This window comes from Ranitomeya variabilis, chromosome 1, assembly GCF_051348905.1.
Source record: "Ranitomeya variabilis isolate aRanVar5 chromosome 1, aRanVar5.hap1, whole genome shotgun sequence".
NCBI classification, from domain to species: Eukaryota; Metazoa; Chordata; class Amphibia; order Anura; family Dendrobatidae; genus Ranitomeya; species Ranitomeya variabilis.
Window position 1 is genome coordinate 514,712,008 of NC_135232.1, and position 23,515 is coordinate 514,735,522.

Sequence of the window (23,515 nt, forward strand, 5' to 3'; positions counted from 1 at the left end):
ACGGCTCTGCATTATAAGCTTCTGTGAATCACTTAATGGGTCAAAGTGCTCACCACACATCTAGATAAGCTCCTTAGGGGGTCTACTTTCCAAAATGGTGTCACTTGTGGGGGGTTTCAATGTTTCGGCACATCAGGGGCTCTCCAAACGCAACATGGCGTCCCATCTCAATTCCAGTCAATTTTGCATTGAAAAGTCAAATGGCGCTCCTTCGCTTCCGAGCTCTGCCATGCGCCCAAACAGTGGTTTACCCCAACATATGGGATATCGGCGTACTCAGGACAAATTGTACAACAACTTTTGGGGTCCATTTTCTCCTGTTACCCTTGGTAAAATAAAATAAATTGGAGTTGAAGTAAATTTTTTGTGTAAAAAAAGTTAAATGTTCATTTTTATTTAAACATTCCAAAAATTCCTGTGAAACACCTGAAGGGTTAATAAACTTCTTGAATGTGGTTTTGAGCACCTTGTGGGGTGCAATTTTTAGAATGGTGTCACTTGTGGGTATTTTCTATCATATAGACCCCTCAAAATGACTTCAAATAAGATGTGGTCCCTAAAAAAAAAATGGTGTTGTAAAAATGAGAAATTGCTGGTCAACTTTTAACCCTTATAACTCCCTAACAAAAAAAAATTTGGGTTCCAAAATTGTGCTGATGTAAAGTAGACATGTGGGAAATGTTACTTATTAAGTATTTTGTGTGACATATCTCTGTGATTTAATTGTATAAAAATTCAAAGTTGGAAAATTGCGAAATTTTCAAAATTTTCACCAAATTTCCGTTTTTTTCACAAATAAGCGCAGGTAATATCAAAGAAATTTTACCACTACCATGAAGTAAAATATGTCACGAGAAAACAATGTCAGAATCACCGGGATCCGTAGAAGCGTTCCAGAGTTATAACCTCATAAAGGGACAGTGGTCAGAATTGTAAAAATTGGCCCGGTCATTAACGTGCAAACCACCCTTTGGGGTAAAGGGGTTAAAAATGCCAAAGGGGGTAGTGAAAATCAAAAATTACTAATTATTTTTTCTTTTCCTGTAAAATTTTAAAAAATTTCAATAAAAATTACAATTTAAAAAAAAATGCCTAAGGGAGTGGATACTTCCCAGGCTAAAATCTATTCCCATGGAGAGAAATCAGTGATTCAAAAGACAATAGAACTTGCAGGGTTTGTCATCTAATATATAAAGCTGAATGTGTGTATGTGTGTATGTCCGGGATTGGCATCTGAACCGTCGCAGCTACAGCCACAAAATTTTGCACAGTCACACGTCTGGACCCCGAGAGCGTCATAGGCTATGTTGTGAGGTGAAATTTTAACCCCGCGCTTTCCAATTCACCAAACAATTTTGCCCCTATCTACATAATGGGGAAAAAGTGAGAGGAAAAGTGTTGGAGGCGTCGCAGCTACAGGCACAAAATTTTGCACAGTCACACGTCTGGACCCCGAGAGCGTCAAAGCTATGTTGTGAGGTGAAATTTTAACCCCGCGCTTTCCAATTCACCAAACAATTTTGCCCCTATCTACATAATGGGGAAAAAATGAAAGGAAAAGTGTTGGAGGCAAATTAACAGCTGCCAGATGTGAACAAGGGGGACTTAAAGAATGGGAGCGATGGCGCCAAAGAGTATATACTGTACAGTTGCTAAGGTGGGGCCCCGACATGGGATAATCACCTCACCACCACGGGGATATGAACACACACACAAAATGCGCCACACACTACCACGTGCTCAAACACATATACCACCCTCAGCGCACATTTCATCACACATACACCAACCTCGCCACATAAAAGTCGAAACACAAAAGTCGCCGCTCAAAACTCGCCACGCGCAAAACTCTCCACATGCGAGACATATGAAGAGAAAAAAGGTGGGCCTAACAAAAACGGGAGTCACCACCATATAAATATCATAGTAACAGCTTTATTCCACAAATATGCAAAAGACAGAACATTATTTAAAAAACATTAAAAACAAAGGGATGTGACATATCCCTGTGCAAACAAAAGGCCCATAATACGGCCACAGCACCGCATCACTCTCAAAAGGGTATTAATTGCACATGCCCAAAATAATACATAGCCTGTCCTACAGAGTGCAGTAATGGCTAAGAATAGTAACCAACTCCCTGAATGCTAGCTGTCACTAGGATGCAAAGGTGTAGTGCATACCTAATTGTGATGTACAATCTGGGGAGGCAAAAAAATACACACCATTTTAAACATGATTAAATGACCAGATTTAGACAGCATGCTATGTGTGAACATGGGTAGAATACCCACCAGATAAGGGAAAGCCACGACCTGGAGCACAAAGGCAATTGTAATAGCACAAAAATACCACAGATTGCTTACACGGGCATGTGTACCCTAAAGGAGGTGCGGGCAGCAGACACCCAACGCGTGTCGCCACACAGCGGTGGCTTCGTCAGGAGTGATGTCTGCATGCCCTGCCTTCAGCTTAAATAAGCGTCATAAAATGACTTACCAATATGCAGCTGTGTAGGCGGCCAGATGGGCCGCATGGAGCAGCAGTAATGGCGTTTGTTAGTCTGCCGGGCCCGGCATGTAGTTACTGCGCATGCGCCGGCGTCCAAGAGCGGAAGTATGAGCTCCGCTCCTGGTTGCCATGGCAGCGCATAAACAATGGTAGAGAGCGCTTGCGCTAGGGAAATGAGATGAAAAACAACGCTAAGATAGCAGCGGGGGCCTGCTTTGAGAGACAGCGTAATGTTAGGCACCGAAAAAATCTTGCCAAAGATGGGCAAATTGATAATAGTCACATGTATACTTATACTGTACATGATAAATAAGAGAGAAAAGAGAGCAGTATATAAACCCCATCAGTGAACAACGGGAGTACCTCAAGATGAAAAGGGGGGGGGGGAAAGGAGGGGAAGGGGTGGGATAGGAGGCTAAAGGGAAGGAGAGAGGGAAGGGGGGGGAAAACCGTACGGTGCTTTTTGGGCAAGTGGAAAAAGAGAAAATCACACAATATGCCCTAAAAACGTGAAAAAGCACAGACAGGGCTATCAGATGGCCAATCATAACACCCCCTGAGGACAAAATCCATTGGAAGGCTGAACTCCGGACAAAAATAATAAATATAATTATAAATATGCACATATAAACACGCTGTTAGACAGAGTACAAAAATGGAAGCCAAATATATGGTTTCAGCCGTGCTGGATATATATTAACCAATTTACACACAGCTAATAATACATCTCATTGTTTATAGAAGCCGGAAAATAGCAGATCTTCATTAATGCCTAGTGGCATGACACAATTCAGGTCAAAAATCCACTTGGATTCACGTCGTAAAAGTTCAAGGGTAATATTTCCACCCCTCATGTTCATCTTTACTAGTTCAAGTCCTAGAATCTTCGTACCAGCCCAATGTGAGTTGTGTTGAGCCAGATAATGCGCCGCCACTGATGTAAGGGTTTTCCCCTTTAAACTGTCCTTTTGCGCCGTAGAGATATTGGAGAAATGTTGCTGTATACGTCTCCTAAGTTCCTGTGTGGTTTGGCCCACGTAGACCTTAAGGCAGGGGCACACCAGTGCGTAAACCAGATTCCGTGTCCTGCAATTAAAATAGGTCTTAGTGGGCATCTGTGAAGACAAAAAAGGCACCATCACTTTTTCATCACGACTGGTAAAGGGGCAGATGTTGCAGTTACCGCACGGATAGGTACCCCTAAGTCTAACCCCTCTGCCAAGCCTAGTGATCGGCCGCTGAAAATGACTATGGCTCAGTTGGTCTCTGAGACTTCTGGCCCGCCTGGCCACCAGATTAGGTTGGGGGGCAATATGCGGGAGGAGTTTCGACTCACTTTGTAAAATACCCCAATACTTGGACAGGATCCCCCGTAGGTCTTGCCACTGGTTATTAAAAGTTGTAATTATACCCAGCGGCTTGTCACTGATCCTGTGCCTACCCTGTAACAAGTCATCTCTCTTGCTGTTGTTGGCAGTCATATAAGCCTGGGAGATGATACGCCTGGGGTAACCCCTCTCCCGGAAACGTGCAGTGAGCTCACGGGAATGTCTAGTGAACTCCTCATGCTCACTGCAATTCCTCCTAATTCTTAGGAATTGACCCTTGGGGATACCACTTTTCAAATGCAAAGGATGGAAGCTATCAAAGTGGAGGAGGCTGTTCGTAGCCGTTGGTTTTCGATAAAGAGTTGTCTGGATATGTTGTCCCCTCACCTGCAACTTTAGATCCAAAAAGTCAATTTCCGTCTGGGAGTAGTGTGATGAAAGACGAATATTCCAAGGGTTATCATTTAGAACACTCACAAATTCTTTACAGAGCTCCAGAGTGCCTGTCCAAATAAACACAACGTCATCAATATAACGCGACCACTTCATGACATGCTCTGAGAAAAGTTCCAAACCATAAACCCTGGTCGCCTCCCACCAACCCAAGGCCAAATTGGCGTAAGAGGGGGCACACCGAGCTCCCATGGCAGTCCCCCTTACCTGCCTGTAGTAGACACGATCGAACACGAAATAGTTTTGATCCAATACAAAATGCAAAAGGTCCAAAGTAAACGAATCATGCCCTCTGTCTCCTGTAGTTTTCAGGTCCAAAAAATACGATACGGCACCTATACCCCAATCATGTCCAATACACGTATACAGAGACTCAACGTCAAGCGTGACAAGCCAAGCCCCTGACGGAATCTCCAGGTCCCGAAGTTGTAAAATAAGAGATGTAGAATCCTTGACATATGACTTGAGGGACAAAACTATAGGCTGAAGAAAAAAATCAATATAAGTACATGGCTTTTCAAGCAACCCACCAATCCCAGAGACTATGGGCCTACCAGGAGGAGCCTGTAAGGACTTATGCACCTTAGGAAGCATGTAGAAGGTGGGAGTCCTGGGATACTGGTTGTTTAAAAAATCCCTTTCACGTTTATTGATGATACTACGTGTAAATGCAGCCTCCAATAGGCGATTCAGCTTGGCCTGAAAAACACAAGTAGGATCCGAGGGAAGCACTTGATAACAATCTGTGTTGCCCAATTGGCGCCTGGCTTCTTGGATATAGAGATCAACCGGCCAGATGACCAGGTTACCCCCCTTATCCGCTTCGCGGATGACAAAGTCCCGGTTGGAACCCAATTTAGCCAAAATAACCTGGTCCTGTTGACTAATGTTCCTCCCCCTCATACCATCCAATTTAAGATCGTGTACCTCCTTACACACGGCGTTGATGAAACTCTGTACCGCCGGGAACAAAGTAAACGGGGGAGTAGCTTGTGAGGGAAGCCTTCCAGTGAACTTTCTTCTGGGCTGGCACTCCTCTCCCTCATCCAGAAGCTCTAAGAGATCCCTCAAAACGAGTCGGTCAGCAATGGGCAGTTCATCTAGAGCAGAGGGACGATGGTACAAAAGTTTAAAGGTGAGCTGCCTGCAGAATAGATACACATCTTTGATAAACAAAAATGTATCCAGCCCACTGGTGGGGCAAAAAGAAAGCCCCTTTTCCAGCAGATTCTTTTCACGTTCAGAAAGGACATAACCTGATAAATTAATAATACGTAGCTTACCAGTGGCGCTGGGTGAATCTAGTATTGGCGTCTCCTGGTCTGTCGCGTCTCCCTCCTGTATCTGGGCGACCATACTTTGCGGTTCCGGACACGCCTCTGTTGGGAAGTGTCTCCTCCTCCGGCCCCTCCTCCTGCGCCTTCGACGTCGCTCGGCTCGGATGATAAAAAACCATCACTGGAGGGTATGTCCGACCCACTAGCCACATTACTTTCGGCCTGCTCAGGCCCATTGCCAAACCTCTTATTTCCTTTATGTGACCATTTATAGGCACGGCCATTCCTGAAATCCATCTGGTCCCTTTTAAACTTTTGTCTCTTCTTAGTGGTAATTTCTTTTTCAAAGCTGTCTAGGGTGCTCTTAAGCTGACCCTGGAATGGCTCCACCATTGACTTATGGTCAAAACCATCTAGTTTGCCCTCTAGTACCTGCATTTTATCTCTCAACGACCTCAGGGCCCCTTGATCATGTCCAATCAACATATCCAGGATTATGAAGGAACACTTGGACAACCCCGACTCCCAGGTCCTCTGAAAACCAGTGTCAACCTCCCAGGCTGGAAATATTTGTACTCTGAGACCCCTAGGGATGATCCCCACACGCTTATACTCCTCCAAGGTTTTCAAATTCCACCATGTTTTAGCATATGCTTTATGTAAATTAACTAATTCCCTGGTCACCTGTTGAAAATCATCTGAGCCAGGGTCACCAACAGTAAAACCAGAGATATCCTCTGAGAATAAATTCTTAGCCTGGCTACTCCATGCTGCCTCTCTGGCCGCCAAATCCATCTTTATAAAGATAAACAAATATCCAATAATAATAATCAATAAAACTCAACCGTGTGCCAACACCCAGAAATTGCGGGCAAAAGACAACCGCATGGAGAAACTGTGGACCAAAAAAGCAAATGGGGGCACCACGGTCGGTGGGACTCAAACATAGGCCCAAAGACCACTGTGAGACATATGAAGAGAAAAAAGGTGGGCCTAACAAAAACGGGAGTCACCACCATATAAATATCATAGTAACAGCTTTATTCCACAAATATGCAAAAGACAGAACATTATTTAAAAAACATTAAAAACAAAGGGATGTGACATATCCCTGTGCAAACAAAAGGCCCATAATACGGCCACAGCACCGCATCACTCTCAAAAGGGTATTAATTGCACATGCCCAAAATAATACATAGCCTGTCCTACAGAGTGCAGTAATGGCTAAGAATAGTAACCAACTCCCTGAATGCTAGCTGTCACTAGGATGCAAAGGTGTAGTGCATACCTAATTGTGATGTACAATCTGGGGAGGCAAAAAAATACACACCATTTTAAACATGATTAAATGACCAGATTCTCCACATGCAAAACTCGCCACACGTGCAAAACTCACCTCATGGAAAACTCGCCACACGCAAAACTTGCACACGCGGAAAAATTGCCACATGCACAAAAGTTGCAACACATGCAAAAGTTGCCTCAAACAAAATTTGCACATACTCAAGAGGCACCACACATAAAACTCGCCACGTTCAAAACTCGCCATGCGCAAAACTTGCTGCACACAACTTGCTACACTAACCTGTCACATGCAATTCGACACACAAAAAGTTGCTACACGCATGTCGCCACACAAAACTCATCTCACAAAAGTTGCTACATGCATGTCGCCACACGCAACTCAACACACACAACTTGACACACAAAACTCACCCTAAAACACACACACAAGTCTGGTATTATCCTTCAAAAATAAAAATCTGATTAATAAGCAGACAAACTACAAGAGCAATAAATGTACCATATAGGAATCCGGCAGCTGTCAGTCACATGACCAGTCTATTATGTGTATGTGTGAGCTAATATATACTGCCAGGGGGTGGGCTTACTGTTGGCTGGGGATTTATCAGGCTGCCAATTTAGCTTACAAATACTGAGGTAAAAATACTGACCAAATAACGTGTGAACGAGGTCTAATACAGGAGGAGATGACATACAGATATATACTATGTACAGGAGGAGATGACACATAGGTATATACTATTTACAGGGGAGATGACACACAGGTATATACTATATACAGGAGGGAATGACACACAGATATATACTATACACAGGAGAGATGACACACAGGTATATACTATATAGAGGAGTAGATGACATACAGGTACATACTACATACAGGAGGAGATGACATACAGGTATATACTATATACAGGAGGAGATGACACACAGGTATATACTATATACAGGAGCAGATTACCTACAGGTATATAGTATATACAGGAGCAGATGACACAGGTATATGCTATGTATAGGAGGAGATGGCATACAGGTATATACTATATACAGGAGGAGATGACACACAGATATATACTATATATAGGTGAGATGACACACAGGTATATACTATATACAGGAGGAGATTACATACAGGTATATACTATATATAGGAGGAGATGACATACAGGTATATACTATATACAGGGGAGATGACACACAGCAGGTATATACTATATACAGGGGAGATGACATACAGGTATATACTATATACAGGAGATGACATACAGGTGTATACTATATATAAGGGAGATGACAAACATGTATATACTGAGGTGAAAATGAGAGGTGTGAGGTGAAAATGAAAAGGTGTGAGTGCAAAATGAGAGGAGTGAGGGAAAATAGTGGAGTGATCGGAAAATGACAGATGTGAGGTCGAAATGACAAGTGTTAGGGGGGAATGAAAGGAGTGAGGGGGAAAATAAGAGGTGAGGGGGAAAATGAGAGGTGTGAGGGAGAAAATGAGAGATGTGAGGGGGAAAATGAAAGATGTGATGGGGAAAATGAGAGGCGTGATGGGAAAATAAAAAAAAGTGAGGTGCTATAACTAACCACAGATATTTACTATGCCCAGGCAACGCCGGGCTCTTCAGCTAGTCAACTACAGTTTGTACAGTTTGTGTCCAGCCCTACAGTTTGCAGGGCTGGACACAGATATATGCTACACCACAGGGCCTATTGAAAAAAGAGAATGCACTTATCTGCATCTTGTGCTAAGTGTAAGTCTCATGTGTTAGCCTTGACATGTTTCTCCATCATCTGGTTCATCAGTTGGCTCCAGGAAAAAACAACTTGACATCCAGTTTGTGTGTCAAACACGACGTGGCCTTGTTGTAGGCCTCCAGGACATATGTCCTAATCCGTTATAAATATCCCTCCCTCATCTTCCATTCATTCACAGCAGGGAAGAGAGGTACTGTATGTGTCAATGGATGGCTACAGTGTCTGCCTTTAGTTAATGCGCATGTCTAGTAAGCCAGGTGTGCACTAGAGGTTCAAAAGAGAACAGTTCCACCACCGCTGTTTTTCGACACTGCTCACATTGAGACTGCGCACGCACCGCCCCTTGTAGTCCGCGTCATGCTGTCAGTCACATGATGCTCAAACGAAATACCTAAAAGTCAGCTTTTCATTTAGGCCTTGGGGGAGACAGAATCCATTCTAAATATCCACTGCGTCTCATTCTGCAGGATGAGTTTGTCCCAGTCAACATTTCTCCTATTTTTCTTAATCACTTCCAAAACACAAAATGTTAGGTCTCCTACCTTTCCCAGTTGATGTTTTCAAATATCCTGTGTGTGCTGTCAGAGCTCTGTGAGAGCGGGAAACGGCTGTGTGCAACCACTGCAGACACTTCCCAGCATTCTTGCCTCCTGTGTGTGCTGTTTATTGCAGATTACATAAAGTGTGACATCTTTGCATGGTCCATGTGACACGTACCAGTATCGAATGCAGAACAGAAATTATTATTATTATTTATTTATATAGCACCATTGATTCCATGGTGCTATATATGAGAAGGGGTCGCACACAAATGACAGATATCACTTACAGTAAGCAAACTAACAATTTAAGACTGATACAGAGGGGTGACGACCCTGCCCTTGCGGGCTTACATTCTACAGGATGGTGGGGATGGAGACAATAGGTTGAGGGTTGTAGGAGCACCGGTGTTGGTGAGGTGGTAGCTTCGGTAGTGGTGAGGAGGCAGCAGGGTCAGTGCAGGCTGTAGGCTTTCCAATAATAACAGATGTTTAGGTGTTAGATGAGCAAAGATAGAGATAGATAGAAAGATATCCTTGAGATATATAATGAATGCTGTGCGTTTGTAGTTTATGGTACCTTGTACTTTGTACTGTGAATTTAGCCATTAAATAAATGAAAAAATAGTTTTCATAACCAGCCACAGGTAAAGCATACAGCTGTGAGCTGAAATTATCAGGCTAGAAAGATATCCTTGAGATATATAACAAATGCCATACGTATGTAGTTTACGGTACCTTGTACTTTGTATTGTGAATTTAGCTAATAAATAAATGAAAAAAACAAACAAACAGTTTTTCATAACCAGCTAAGGTAAAGCAGACAGCTGTGAGCTGAAATCATCAGGCTAGAAAGATATCCTTGAGATATATAACGAATGCCATACGTATGTAGTTTACGGTACCTTGTACTTTGTATTGTGAATTTAGCTAATAAATAAATGAAAAAAACAAACAAACAGTTTTTCATAACCAGCTAAGGTAAAGCAGACAGCTGTGAGCTGAAATTATCAGGCTGGGAAGGTGCCTTGTTATTGGGCCTTTCCCGGCCTAAAAATGCCATCCCGCCGCCACCCCAGAAGTAATGCATCACATTAGATGCATCAATTCTGGTGTTTTGCCTGGCTCTTCCCAATTGCCCTTATCCTGGGGCAATTGTGGTATTGGTAGTTGGGATTGATGAAAGCTGTGATTTGTCAAAAATCATAGCTGCCATCAACCCCTTGGGTTAAAAATGCAGAGGCATCTATCAGACATCCGCATTATTAACCTGGTTATAAAAAATAAAAACACATTTCAATAAAAATTCCCCCACACTATGCTTCTTTCAACTGTTTATTTAAAAAAAAAAACAATCAAATTCAGGTCTGCAGTAATTTAACAAATCTGAAGTAGTACAGAAATAGATTCCTGAAAAACATGAAAAGACAGAAATAAAAGAGACAGTCCCTCGTTCACCAATTTATTACCCAAAATGTTGCCAAAAAGCTCTGTCGCAGTCCACGTTGCTCAAATCTTGCTTCAGCGAGTATGAATAGCAGTAAAGTGCCCTAAGGCCACGTTCACACTATCAGTATTTGGTCAGTATATTTCCTCAGTATGTGTAAGCCAAAACCAGGAGTGGAACAATTAGAGGAAAAGTATAATAGAAACATATGCACCACTTCTGGATTTATCACCCACTCCTGGTGTTGGCTTACACACACTGATGTAAAATACTGACCTAATACTGCTAGTGTGACGGCAGCCTAACAGCGAGATCTGGCGGCTCTGATGATCATTGTGTGTGGTGACAGGCATTTCACATGCACAGACAACACCAGCAGGGCTCGAACAGTCCTCACTCTGGGAAGCAAGCACTGTTAGTCAATAGAGGGAAAAGGTACACAATGTACAAAAGAGGAGACGTAATGGTGCACCAAACTCTTGGCCACACCAAGGAATACAGTGTAGCCTCATTTTCCTACAATTTCAAAGTATTTACTTAGGCATCGCTCCTGTATCAGTGCTAGTATAGTTGTTATAGGGGCTAAAGGTATCTTCACACTCAGCAACTTTACAACGAGAACGACAATGATCCGTGACGTTGCAGCGTCCTGGATAGCGATCTCGTTGTGTTTGACACGCTGCAGCGATCTGGATCCTGCTGTGCCATTGCTGGTCGGAGCTAGAAGTCCAGAACTTTATTTGGTCGTCAGATCGGCGTGTATCGTCGTGTTTGACAGTAAAAGCAACGATGCCAGCAATGTTTTACATGGAGCTAACGACCTGTGAGAACGATAAGTGAGTCACCGCTACGTCACAGGATCGCTCCTGCATCGTTGTGGAGCTGCTGTGTTTGACGTCTCTACAGCGACCTAAACAGCAACGCTGCAGCGATCAGCTCGTTGTCTATATCGCTGCAGCATCGCTAAATGTGACGGTACCTTAAGGCCTGTACAACACCATATAGCCCATTTAAAATGCATTTTGCTTGTGACAAACGCCCTTTTAAGAATGGAGGAGATTTGTAATAAGAGGTAAATTGAAAAGTTCCTTGTTATTACCAGCACTTTGCAATTTGAACCATTTAATAAGATGAGAAAACCCCTTTACAGGCTGTGTGATCCCAGGGTCATGTTTAGAAAAGCTAACACATGACCCAGTTTTGCCCCCTCTCACTATTTGTCTCTAAAATGTTTTCTGGCTCCATAGTAATGTTTCGCACTATATATGTTTCTTTAATTTTCTGGACAATATACAAAGGAAGAAGTATGTTTTGGTAACTAATATGGGATGATCTGTACTGCCACTCTGACTCACACACACATAGTGGTATTCACATGGCATTACCTAAATCATGTGTTATGTTTCTTCTCAAGGTGTTCCTGAGTTTATCAAAAGGCCCACGGATGAAATTGGTGTTTCTGGGGGCGTGGCTTCCTTTGTGTGCCAAGCTACTGGCGATCCCAAGCCCAGAGTCACCTGGAACAAGCGAGGCAAGAAAGTAAACTCCCAGAGATTTGAGGTGGGTGTACATTCACCTTACACATCAGGTTGCACATGACAAGAACATTAATAGGTGATCACTGGAGAATTGGAAAAATATACTTTAATTGGATTTCATCGTCTTGAGGCTTAAGCGTGTTAAAGGGCTGTCCTTTGAAAATATCTATCTTTACACCCTATTCACTTTTGTAATTAGCTTTAGGCTACACTTCACACTATCTAATCCTTAAATGTGTTTTTTTACTTAATTTCCAGTGACATTTCCTTTGAATGGATTCTCAAACAGAACATACATGGAGGCTGGGGCTGCACTCATTTCCCTGCAGCATCTATCACCCCTCCTTGGACAGGACACTATCGGGGGGTGGCGTTGCAGTCGCTCACTGCCGTTTCTTGCATCGCCACCTTCTGAAGATGTCCTGAATCCATGGCACTGATAGAAGCTATTGGAGAAGTGATGGATTTGCTGGCACTCTGTTTCTGACCCCACCAGCCTCAGTTTTTTACTGTGGAAGGAGATGTAATTACGGGATGTAGATGGTGAGTCACATTACCTCTGCCCCACAACTTCTTTTATTACTATCCCTTGATGACGATTCATTTAAGGATGGTGATTGTCTCACACCAGCACCACCCACTGGTGACAATTCATTTGAGAGCTGTCATAGAAGCTGTGGGGCAGTGATGCTATCACTCATTCAGCTTCTATCACCACCCTCATACTATTTACAGGAATATACTGGGCCGACTGGTACAGAAGCAGACTGCCAGTGCTACCATCACCTATCCCACAGCTTCTGTCAACACCATGGATTCAGGACATCTTCAGAGGGTGGCAATCAAAGAAATTGTGGTAAGTCACTGCAGCACCACTGCCTGATGACATCCTGCCCCAAGAGGGGTGATAGACAATGTGAGGAAGTGAGTGCAGCCCCAGCCTCCTGATAACACCTTGTTTGAGACCCCTCTTAAATAAAAAGTCTCAGGATGTGAACAAAAAAAACCAACAGATTTAGGGATTAGCTGTATAGAGAGAATTGTATGGTATTGCATAATAAAACCTAATTACAAAGGTGCCAATGAGGTAAACATAGATATTTAGAATGGACACTTCTGGACCATTGACTTTCTAGTTAGCATTTTAACATCAATAACTAGCACAATCATTTTTTTGTGTGCTATGACTGAATGATTTAATTATTAATTTGGTTTCTTCTCTCCTCTTTAGCTCAACTATATCTTTTTTTGTACGCTGCTACTCATAACGGTACAGGTTGCTGAGTTTGGTAAAGAAGCACTAAAAAATTTCAAGGGTTGTCAACTACTTTAATATTCATGACCTGTCCATAAGATGGGTAATCAATATCAGTTCATTGAGGGTCTGACACCCAGTAGCCCCACAATCTGCTTCTCCCTATATACTGTATGATGGCTCTACAGATCCCGATATACGTTATGATTGTGCAACAGCTCCCTATATACAGTTTGATGGCCCCTTAACCGTCTACATACACTATGTTCCAAATTATTATGCAAATGACATTTTTCTCTGATTTTCCTAAATGGTTGGTGCAAATGACAGTCAGTCTAATAAGTCATCACCAGTTAGAGTATACATCGAATTTTATTGAATAAACCTCCCAATGATAACAGTATAATCTCCAAAATGAATAAAAACTTAAAATGCACTGTTCCAAATTATTAGGCACAGTAGAATTTCTAAACATTTGATATGTTTTAAAGAACTGAAAATGCTCATTTGTGGAATTTGCAGCATTAGGAGGTTACTTTCACTGAACAAAAAGCTATTTAACTCCAAAACATCCTAACAGGCCAAGTTACATGTTACCATAGGGTAAGAAGGGTTCCTTCTTTGATATCACCTTCACAATTCCTGCATCCATTGAGTTTCTGCTTTTTTTCTTTGCATGAAGTCAGAATAGCCTCCCAGAGCTGCTGTTTTGATGTGAATGGCCTCCCACCCTCATAGATCTTTTGCTTGATGATACTCCAAAGGTTCTCTATAGGGTTGAGGTCAGGGGAAGATGGTGGCCACACCATGAGATTATCTCCTTTTATGCCCATAGCAGCCAATGACTCAGAGGTTTTCTTTGCAGCGTGAGATGGTGCATTGTCAGCATGAAGATGATTTTGCTCCTGAAGGCACATTTCTGCTTTTTATACCATGGAGGAAAGTTGTCAGTCAGAAACTCTATATACTTTGCAGAGGTCATTTTCACACCTTCAGGAACCTTAAAGGGCCCTACCAGCTGTTTCTCCATGATTTCGGCCCAAAACATGACTCCTCCGCCTCCTTGCTGTTGTTGCAGCCTTGTTGGGACATGGTGGCCATACACCAACCATCCACTACTCCATCCATTTGGACCATCCAGGGTTGCTCAACACTTATCAGTAAACAAGAATGTTTGGAAATAAGTCTTCATGTATATGTGGGCCCAATGCAACCATTTCTGCTTGTGAACACTGTTTAAGGGTGGCCGAATAGTAGGTTTATGCACCACAGCAAGCCTTTGAAGGAGCCTACACCTTGAGGTTCAAGGGACTCCAGAGGCACCAGCATCTTCAAATATCTGTTTGCTGCTTTGTAATGGGTTCTCTTAATCCGATGAACTTGCCTGGCAGAAATCTTCCTCATTATGCCTTTATCAGCACAAACACATCTGTGCTCAGATACAGCCACAAATCTCTTAACAGTACAATGATCACGCTTAAGTTTTCGGGAAATTTCTAATATTTTCATCCCTTCACCAAGGCATTGCACTATTTGATGCTTTTCAGCAGCAGAGAGATCCTTTTTCTTTCCCATGTTACTTGAAAACTGTGACCTGCTTAATAATGTGGAACATCATTTTTAAGTAGTTTTCCATTAATTAGAATCACCTGGAAAACTAATTATCCCATGTGTTGAAGATTGATTTCAGTGATCCATTGAGCCCTGAGACACAATACCATCCACGAGTTTATTTGAAAAACAAAACAATTAAATCTTTATCACACTTAAATCCAATTTGTATAATAATTTGGAACACAGTGTATAGTACGATGGCCCTCACAGCACCCTAAACTCAGTATGATAACCCCACAACTTCCTGTACAAAGTATGATGTGAATCGCAGCCCTCCAATATAGAATATGATGCCCCAACAGCTTCCCTATATATAATATAACTAGCTATTGAATCCGTTCTACGCCCGGGTGGCGAGCATTTATATTGGTATATGGTATCCATCCTGGTATGTGCTGCTCCATCCTGAGCCCCCATCCTGTCATGTGCTGCTCCATCCTGCATCCCCATCCTGTCATGTGCTCCCATCCTGCACCCCGATCCTGTCATGTGCTGCTCCATCCTGCGTCCCCATCCTGTCATGTGCTGTTCCATCCTGTCATGTGCTGCTCCATCCTGCATCCCCATCCTGTCATGTGCTCCCATCCTGCACCCCGATCCTGTCATGTGCTGCTCCATCCTGCATCCCCATCTTGTCATGTGCTGTTCCATCCTGCGCCCCCATCCTGTCATGTGCTCCCATCCTGCACCCCGATCCTGTCATGTGCTGCTCCATCCTGCATCCCCATCCTGTCATGTGCTGCTCCATCCTGCATCCCCATCCTGTCATGTGCTCCCATCCTGCGCCCCGATCCTGTCATGTGCTGCTCCATCCTGCGTCCCCATCCTGTCATGTGCTGTTCCATCCTGTCATGTGCTGCTCCATCCTGCATCCCCATCCTGTCATGTGCTCCCATCCTGCACCCCGATCCTGTCATGTGCTGCTCCATCCTGCATCCCCATCCTGTCATGTGCTGTTCCATCCTGCACCCCCATCCTATCATATGCTGCTCCATCCTGCGTCCCCATCCTGTCATGTGCTCCCATCCTGCGCGCTGAGTGCGGGCGGCTGTGCTGAGTGCGGGCGGCTGTGCTGAGTGCGGGCAGCTGTGCTGAGTGCGAGCGGCTGTGCTAAGTGCGGGCGGCTGTGCCGAGTGCGGGCGGCTGTGCGTGGCGGTGGTGAGTGCGGGCGGCTGTGCTGAGTGCGGGCGGCTGGGGTGAGTGCGGGCGGCTGGGGTGAGTGCGGGCGGCTGTGCGTGGCGGTGGTGAGTGCGGGCGGCTGTGCGTGGCGGTGCTGAGTGCGGGCGGCTGTGCGTGGCGGTGCTGAGTGCGGGCGGCTGTGCGTGGCGGTGCTGAGTGCGGGCGGCTGTGCGTGGCGGTGCTGAGAGCGGGCGGCTGTGCATGGTGGTGCGGTGCTTGGCGGTGCTGAGTGTGGGCAGCCGTGCGTGGCGGTGCTGTGCTTGGCGGTGCCGAGTGCGGGCGGCTGCGCGTGGCTGTGGTGAGTGCGGGTGGCTGAGCGTGGCTGTGGTGAGTGCAGGCGGCTGCACGTGGCTGTGCTGAGTGCGGGCGGCTGCGCGTGGCGGTGCTGAGTGCGGGCGGCTGCGTATGGCGGTGCTGAGTGCGGGCAGCTGCGCGTGGCGGTGCTGAGTGCGGGCGGCTGCGCGTGGCGGTGCTGAGTGCGGGCGGCTGCGCGTGGCATTTCTGAGTGTGGGCGGCTGCGCGTGGCGGTGCTGAGTGCGGGCGGCTGCGCGTGGCGGTGCTGAGTGCGGGCGGCTGCGCGTGGCGGTGCTGTGCTTGGCGGTGCTGTGCTTGGCGGTGCCGAGTGCGGGCGGCTGAGGTGAGTGCGGGCGGCTGTGCGTGGCGGTGGTGAGTGCGGGCGGCTGTGCATGGCGGTGGTGAGTGCGGGTGGCTGTGCGTGGCAGTGCTGAGTGCGGGCGGCTGTGCGTGGCGGTGCTGAGTGCGGGCAGCTGTGCGTGGCGGTGCTGAGTGCGGGCGGCTGTGCGTGGCGGTGCTGTGCTTGGCGTTGCTGAGTGCGGGCGGCTGTGCGTGGCGGTGCTGTGCTTGGCGGTGCCGAGTGCGGGCAGCTGTGCGTGGCTGTGGTGAGTGCGGGCGGCTGAGCATGGCAGTGGTGAGTGCGGGCGGCTGTGCGTGGAGGTGGTGAGTGCAGGCGGCTGTGCGTACGGGCGGCTGTGCGTGGCAGTGGTGAGTGCGGGCGGCTGTGCGTGGCGGTGGTGAGTGCGGGTGGCTGGGTATGGCGGTTGTGAGTGCGGGCGGCTGTGCGTGGCGGTGGTGAGTGCGGGCGGCTGTGCGTGGCGGTGGTGAGTGCGGGCGGCTGTGCGTGGCGGTGGTGAGTGCGGGCGGCTGTGCGTGGCGGTGGTGAGTGCGGGCGGCTGTGCGTGCGGGCGGCTGTGCGTGGCAGTGGTGAGTGCGGGTGGCTGTGCGTGCGGGCGGCTGTGCGTGGCGGTGGTGAGTGCGGGCGGCTGTGCGTGGCGGTGGTGAGTGCGGGCGGCTGTGCGTGCGGGCGGCTGTGCGTGGCGGGGGTGAGTGCGGGCGGCTGTGCGTGGCGGTGGTGAGTGCGGGCGGCTGTGCGTGGCGGTGGTGAGTGCGGGCGGCTGTGCTGGGCGCCGAGTGCTGGCGGCCTGAGCAGGCGGGGACACCGGCGCGCTGGGGGGGTCAGGAGTCGCCGCTAGCTCAGGCCCCCGGCACTTGCTATATTTACCTGTCCCCCGTTCCACTGCTGCGCTCCACTCCATCTTCCGGGTCCTCTGCCTGTGACTGTTCAGTCAGAGGGCGGCGCGCATTAAGCGCGTCATCGCGCCCTCTGAACCGTTCAGTTCAGAGGGCGCGATGACGCGTTAATGCGCGCCACCCTCTGACTGAACAGTCGCAGGCGGAGGATGGAGCAGCACGCATCACTGGAACGGGGACAGGTAAATATAGCATATACTCACCCTCCTGGCTGGTCCCTGCTTCTCCGTTGGAGATCGCGGTGTGCGTTCAGTGCTTACGCATACCGCGATCTCCTGGGAGCATCACTCTGTGGGGTCCAGACTGCGCCGGCGCTTGCCTATAAAGGCTTCGGACAGAGTGACGCTCCCAGCGTTATATTATAGATGCCAAAACAGCTATAGTAATAAAAACATTTAGACTCATCATACCCTGGCTCCCTGTCCATCTCAGCTTTCATCTCTTCGTCTAGCTTGGTGCAAAGTAGATGTCGAGTGTTGTTATTGCGTAACTGCACCCCATTGACTATCGCCCGCAGCACGGCACTGGCCTCCAACAGGCCACAGTCCAGAAGCAGCCTGCGATTCTTTGGAGTAAGTGGTGAAGCAGGAAGTTGATGGCTCTCTGCCCCACTGCAGCTGTTAATACTATCGGTATCCTGAGGAATCCGGTACTGTTAATAATTTTGCAGCTTGAAGTGGCGCACAGCTGGACTAGTCCATCTAGCATTTGTCAAATTTTCTCGATGGTCAGTCTGGCCCTGCTACTGCTATCTGGAATTATATCTATTTATCTTATAATAATGGCTGTCACTAATGCCTATTAGGAGTTCTGTCCTTGACCATCCTTTTTGGAATAAAGGAAATATTTTATCCATACTCTGCTGAGCTACACTGAATCAGACTGGCCAGAACCTTAATTGCAACTCTAGCCATTAGACTCAGACATAATGTAATTCTTTAGACTTGCTAGCTTCAAATGTTTTTTCACTTTTTAGATTTACTTAACAAGTAAACCTAAGCAGTGAAATTGTTGGGGATCCCTGTGTATGGGACTATCAAAGATGCCCACAGGTGATCTCACATGCACCCTAACAATTTGTTCTTCTGCAGTCATGCACTTGTCGCAAGACTCATTAAAGTGTTGATTGTGACTTGTAGGATTGCTACTTCCAATAGGTGACGCTATAGAGTTCAAGTCCTCTTTTTCTCTGAAGAGGCAATTTCCACACCTAATCTGTGGAATTGCTAATAAATGCATTTGTTGTAAAACCTCTTTAACTGTTGTGACAAAGTCTCTGGTAAAGTACTAGAGGGGAGATATGTGTCACTACGCTTAATGGCGTCAGTGATGTGAAAGGCAGAGCATTTTCCTCCAGCACACTAGGTGTTGTGAGGATTAAGCTAACTTACATAACGGGCTGGTTTTTATGAGGACATCTATAGAGTGCTGACAGGACCTGTGTGATGTCACAGTCATGTGTTCAGTCACATGGCCTGGGGCTTATGATGGAGTCACTGGTAAAACACAGGAGGAGAGATATGTGTCACTTCGCTTAATGGCATCAGTGATATAAAGCCAGAGTATTTTCTTGCAGCACTCTAAAATATTGTGAGGCTTAAGGTAAAGTTGCATAAATGGGCTCGTTTATGTGGACATTCATAGAGCGGTTGGGAGAATGTCCACCTTATCTCCACCTGCAGAGCTGGCATCGACATGTTGACAGGACCTGCGTGATGTCACAGTCATGTGATCAGTCACATGGATTCACAGTCACATGGTCTGAGTTTAAATAGCTAAACTCCAGGGCCCTGGAGAGGAAGACTCCAGGACAATGTTTGTGCATGCGGTGCCTGTTAAAAGACATTGCTAACCCTCAGTGTGCTGACCCCCAATTATGCAAGGACTGCACGTATTGCTCCCGTTTTGTTATGCTGTTTTACCCAGAGGGCCAAGGGCTGTGTTTATTTTGTGCTTAAAACTTGGTTTATGCTGTAACTAATAACCCAAGTGAATCCTTAAAGACACAGTGTTCCATCTGAGTACCTCTGTGCGCAGCCAAGTGAGCTGATCTACCACAGGTGGTGTTAGAAGTATGGGCAGCATTCCCAGCGAACACCTGTGACGGTCACAAGCCTACTTATATGTCAGGCAAGTTGGAGGACATGCTAAAACATCTACTATAGTCACAGCAGCAACAGCAACTGCAACACCAGCAACAATTACTGCAGTAACAGATGGCACAACAGGAGACCAGTAAGCTGCTTATGCAGCAGCAGCACCAGCAGCAGACTGACTTTCTGGCAGAGGCGGTTCGTGGAAGGCCGGCAGCCTCTTCCCCAAGTCCAGGTGAGGACACGTATGTTTGGATGGCGGTAAGACGAGCTATGCAAAATATGACCCCTGGTGATGTGGAAGCATTCTTGACTGTGTTCGAGCAGGTGGCGGAGCGTGAGAAGCTACCACCAGAGCAATGGTCAGAGGTGCTGGCCCCCTATTTGGTGAGCCCCAGAACACCTATTATGATTGGTATTACAGGATGCGCAGAAGTATGCCAAGTTAAAAACTTTTGGCATGCGCAGGAGTGACTATTTCAGTGAGAGCACAAAGGGTACCCCACTGGGCATATTATGGTGACAAACCACCTTGATCCCAAATGTGTGATCTGCTGCATCTTTTGCAAAAGTGGTTGCAGCCGGAATCCTCCATTCCAGCCCAAATGGTCAAGCGAGTTTGTCATGGACAGATTTGTGCACTCCCTTTCTAGGCCGGTGCAGACCTGGGTTGCTCAGAGAGATTCCCAAAATGCAGACAAACTGGTGGGCCTAGTGGAACAGTAATATGTGGTCGAGAGGTTCCTAAGAAAGCCAGGGGGTGGTGTATCCACACACTGGGGTACCCAGCGGGAACCTGAACCACAAAAGAGGGATATTAGAGCCACCACTGGGGGGGGGGGAGAGTCCTAGTCCCTAAGGGGTGACTGATTGGTTATCAAAGGCCATGGGTAAAGACTTGTTTTGCTGGTGATGCTGTGATTGAGGACATATAGTTGCCCGTTTTCCTTTGTCCTCCGAACAGATGGACTGCAGCCTAGGGAGGCGCTGCTCCTACTATGCTTATCCCACCTGCAGTATGAACTATCAGCCCGGTGATGGGCTGCAGGCATTTCCCGTTACAATAAACGGAGTACTGGTGTCAGGACTCTTGGACTCAGAGAGTTTGGTGACCATGATGAGGGCCACACTCCCCCCACCAGTTGATCCCATGGAAATATGTGGAAGTTCGCTGTATCCACGGGGACGCCAAGGACTGTCCCGTTGCCAGAGTCACTATGAAAACTATCTGTGGGATTGAATTGCATGAGGTTGGGGTGGTTAAGGACTAGCTACACCCGGTGATAATAGGGCGGAACTTTAGCCTGTTCTGGGACTTATGGGAGACGGCGGGGATACCAAGTGTCTCAGACAGAAGCCAGCTCAACTCTGATGGTACCCCATCACAGTCGGAGGTGGATGACTTCCCCTTGTGTGTCCTGGCTGGTGATGAGGATGATACGGTGACCAGTGAGGCTAAGATTCCTGTACTGGGGGTTTCTGATGGAAATTTTGGGACTGCTCAAATGTGGGATCTTACCCTAAAAGGTGCATTGGAAAATGTGTCTGTGATAAATGGGTTTGACCAAGAGACGAGGGCTGACACCAGGTTTCCACATTTTGCTTAAATAGAGAGCTGTATCGGGTCACTAAGCTGAGTGAGGAAGTGGCAGAGCAGATATTGGGTCCATATAGGCATAGAGTATTAGACCTGGCCCATTCCCATTTCTTGGGTGGACCTCTGGGAGTAAACAAAATGCAAGAACGGGTCCTTAGGAGGTTTTACTGCTAGTCCTGCCCTACTTGTCAGCTTAATGCTCCTATTTCCCATTTCGAAGTCCCGTAGTGCTATTGCCCATTATAGAAGTCTCATTTGGCTGGATTGCCATTGACCTTGTAGGGCCCCTTGTAGGGCCAGAGGGCACCAATACATTCTAGTGTTGATGGACTATGCAACACGGTACCTGGAGGCGGTACCCCTTAGAAACTCCTCGGCCAGGAGCATAGCCCAAGAGTTAGTCCATAGTTATTCTCGGACGGGCCTGCCAAAGGAGGTCCTGATGGACTAAGGCACACGGTTTATGTCCAAAGTGATGAGGTAGTTGTGTAAAGCTCTCCAGGTTACACAACTCCGCATATTGCTGTACCATCCGCAGACTGATGGCCTGGTGGAGAGATAAAAAAAACGTTAAAGTCCATGCTTAAGAAGGTCGTGGAGAGGGATGGCAGAGACTGGGATTGCCTACTACTGTACCTGTTGTTCTCTATCAGGGAAATTCCACAGGCCTATACGGGGTTCTCACCGTTCGAGCTGTTATATGGAAAACACCCTCGGGGACTTCTAGATGTGGCAAAAGAGACCAGGGAAGCAGAAGTTATACCCCACTGGAGCATCATCGAGCATGTGGACCAAATGAAGTACCGGATCACAAGAGTGATGTCAATTGTGAAGGAGAGCCTCCTGCAAGCACAAGAAGCCCAGGCGAGGGCCTACAACCAACCCGCGAGAATAAAACAGTTTATCCCTGGAGACCGGGTGATGATATTGATCCCCACTGTGAAAAGTAAGTTCCTCGGCTAGTGTCAAGGGCCATACGAGGTGGTCGAGATGTTGAGTGACATCAATTATAAGGTCCACCAACCAGGGAGAAGAAAGTCATACCAAGTGTACCGTGTCAACTTGCTCAAACCGTGGAGAGACAGGGAATCAGAGGAAGCTACGTGCCTTGGAGCCAGTCCTGAAACTAGGATCGAAGATATCACAGTGGCAGGGACACTATCGCTGGCCCAAAATCAACATTGCCGTGAGGTGCTTCAGCTGAACCAGGACCTGTTTATGGAGCTACCAGGCTCTACGGAGGTTGTGGAGCTTGAGATCCTGACTGAACTGCACGTGAGGGTAAATCAAAAGTCGTATCGGATTCCCAAGACCAGCCGCAAGGTGATCTCCAAGGAGGTAAGGAGAATGTTGAGCCTGGGTGTCATCGAGGAGTCAAAGAGCGGTTAGTCCAGCCCTATTGTCCTTCTGCTGAAGCCGGATGGAGAGTGGCACTTCTGCAACGATTACAGAAAAGTCAATGAGGTGTCCAAGTTTGACGCATATCCAATGCCCCAGGTTGATGAGCTCATTAAGAGGCTAGAGTCAGCCAGATATATCACCATCCTGGACCTAATGCAATGGTACTGGCAAATTCTCCTGTCTCCATGTGCCAAGGAGAAGACTGCCTTCTCTACACTTGACTGCTGCTTACAGTATACCCGGATGCTGTTCGGACTACAAGGAGTCCCAGCTACCTTCCAGAGGGCTATGGATTGGAAACTGATCCCTCACAAGAAATATGCCGCTGCTTACTTGGACAACCTCGTAATCTTCAACCCGGATTGGGGAAGTCACCTGCAGAAGGTCCAGACGGTACTGGATGCGCTAAGGAAGGCAGGGTTAAGAATAAAGCCAAATAAGTGCGCCCTCGGGAAAGAAGAGGCAAATTACTTGGGCTACATCATTGGAAGGGGCAAGATTAGGCCACAAATAGACAAGGTGGAGGCGATCCAGAAGTGGCCTCAGCCGGTCCCCAAGAAGCAGGTTAAGGCGTTTCTAGGGATTGTGGGATATTATCGGCAATTTATCCCAAATTTTGCCATGATAGTTGCCCCCTTGACTAATATTCTCAAGAGTACAAAGTCAATG

At 46.7% G+C, this 23,515-nt stretch overlaps 1 protein-coding gene across 10 annotated transcripts in view; it reads left to right on the top strand.

Moving 5' to 3' along the window:
- PTPRS (protein tyrosine phosphatase receptor type S) overlaps window positions 1-23,515 on the top strand; it is a 721,726-nt gene that overhangs the window by 228,624 nt on the left and 469,587 nt on the right. For all 10 annotated transcript variants that reach the window (XM_077253515.1, XM_077253581.1, XM_077253506.1 and 7 more), the window contains exon 3: window positions 12,036-12,181. In XM_077253515.1, the coding sequence (XP_077109630.1) occupies window positions 12,036-12,181 (146 nt within the window). The remainder of the gene's footprint in view (window positions 1-12,035; window positions 12,182-23,515) is intronic.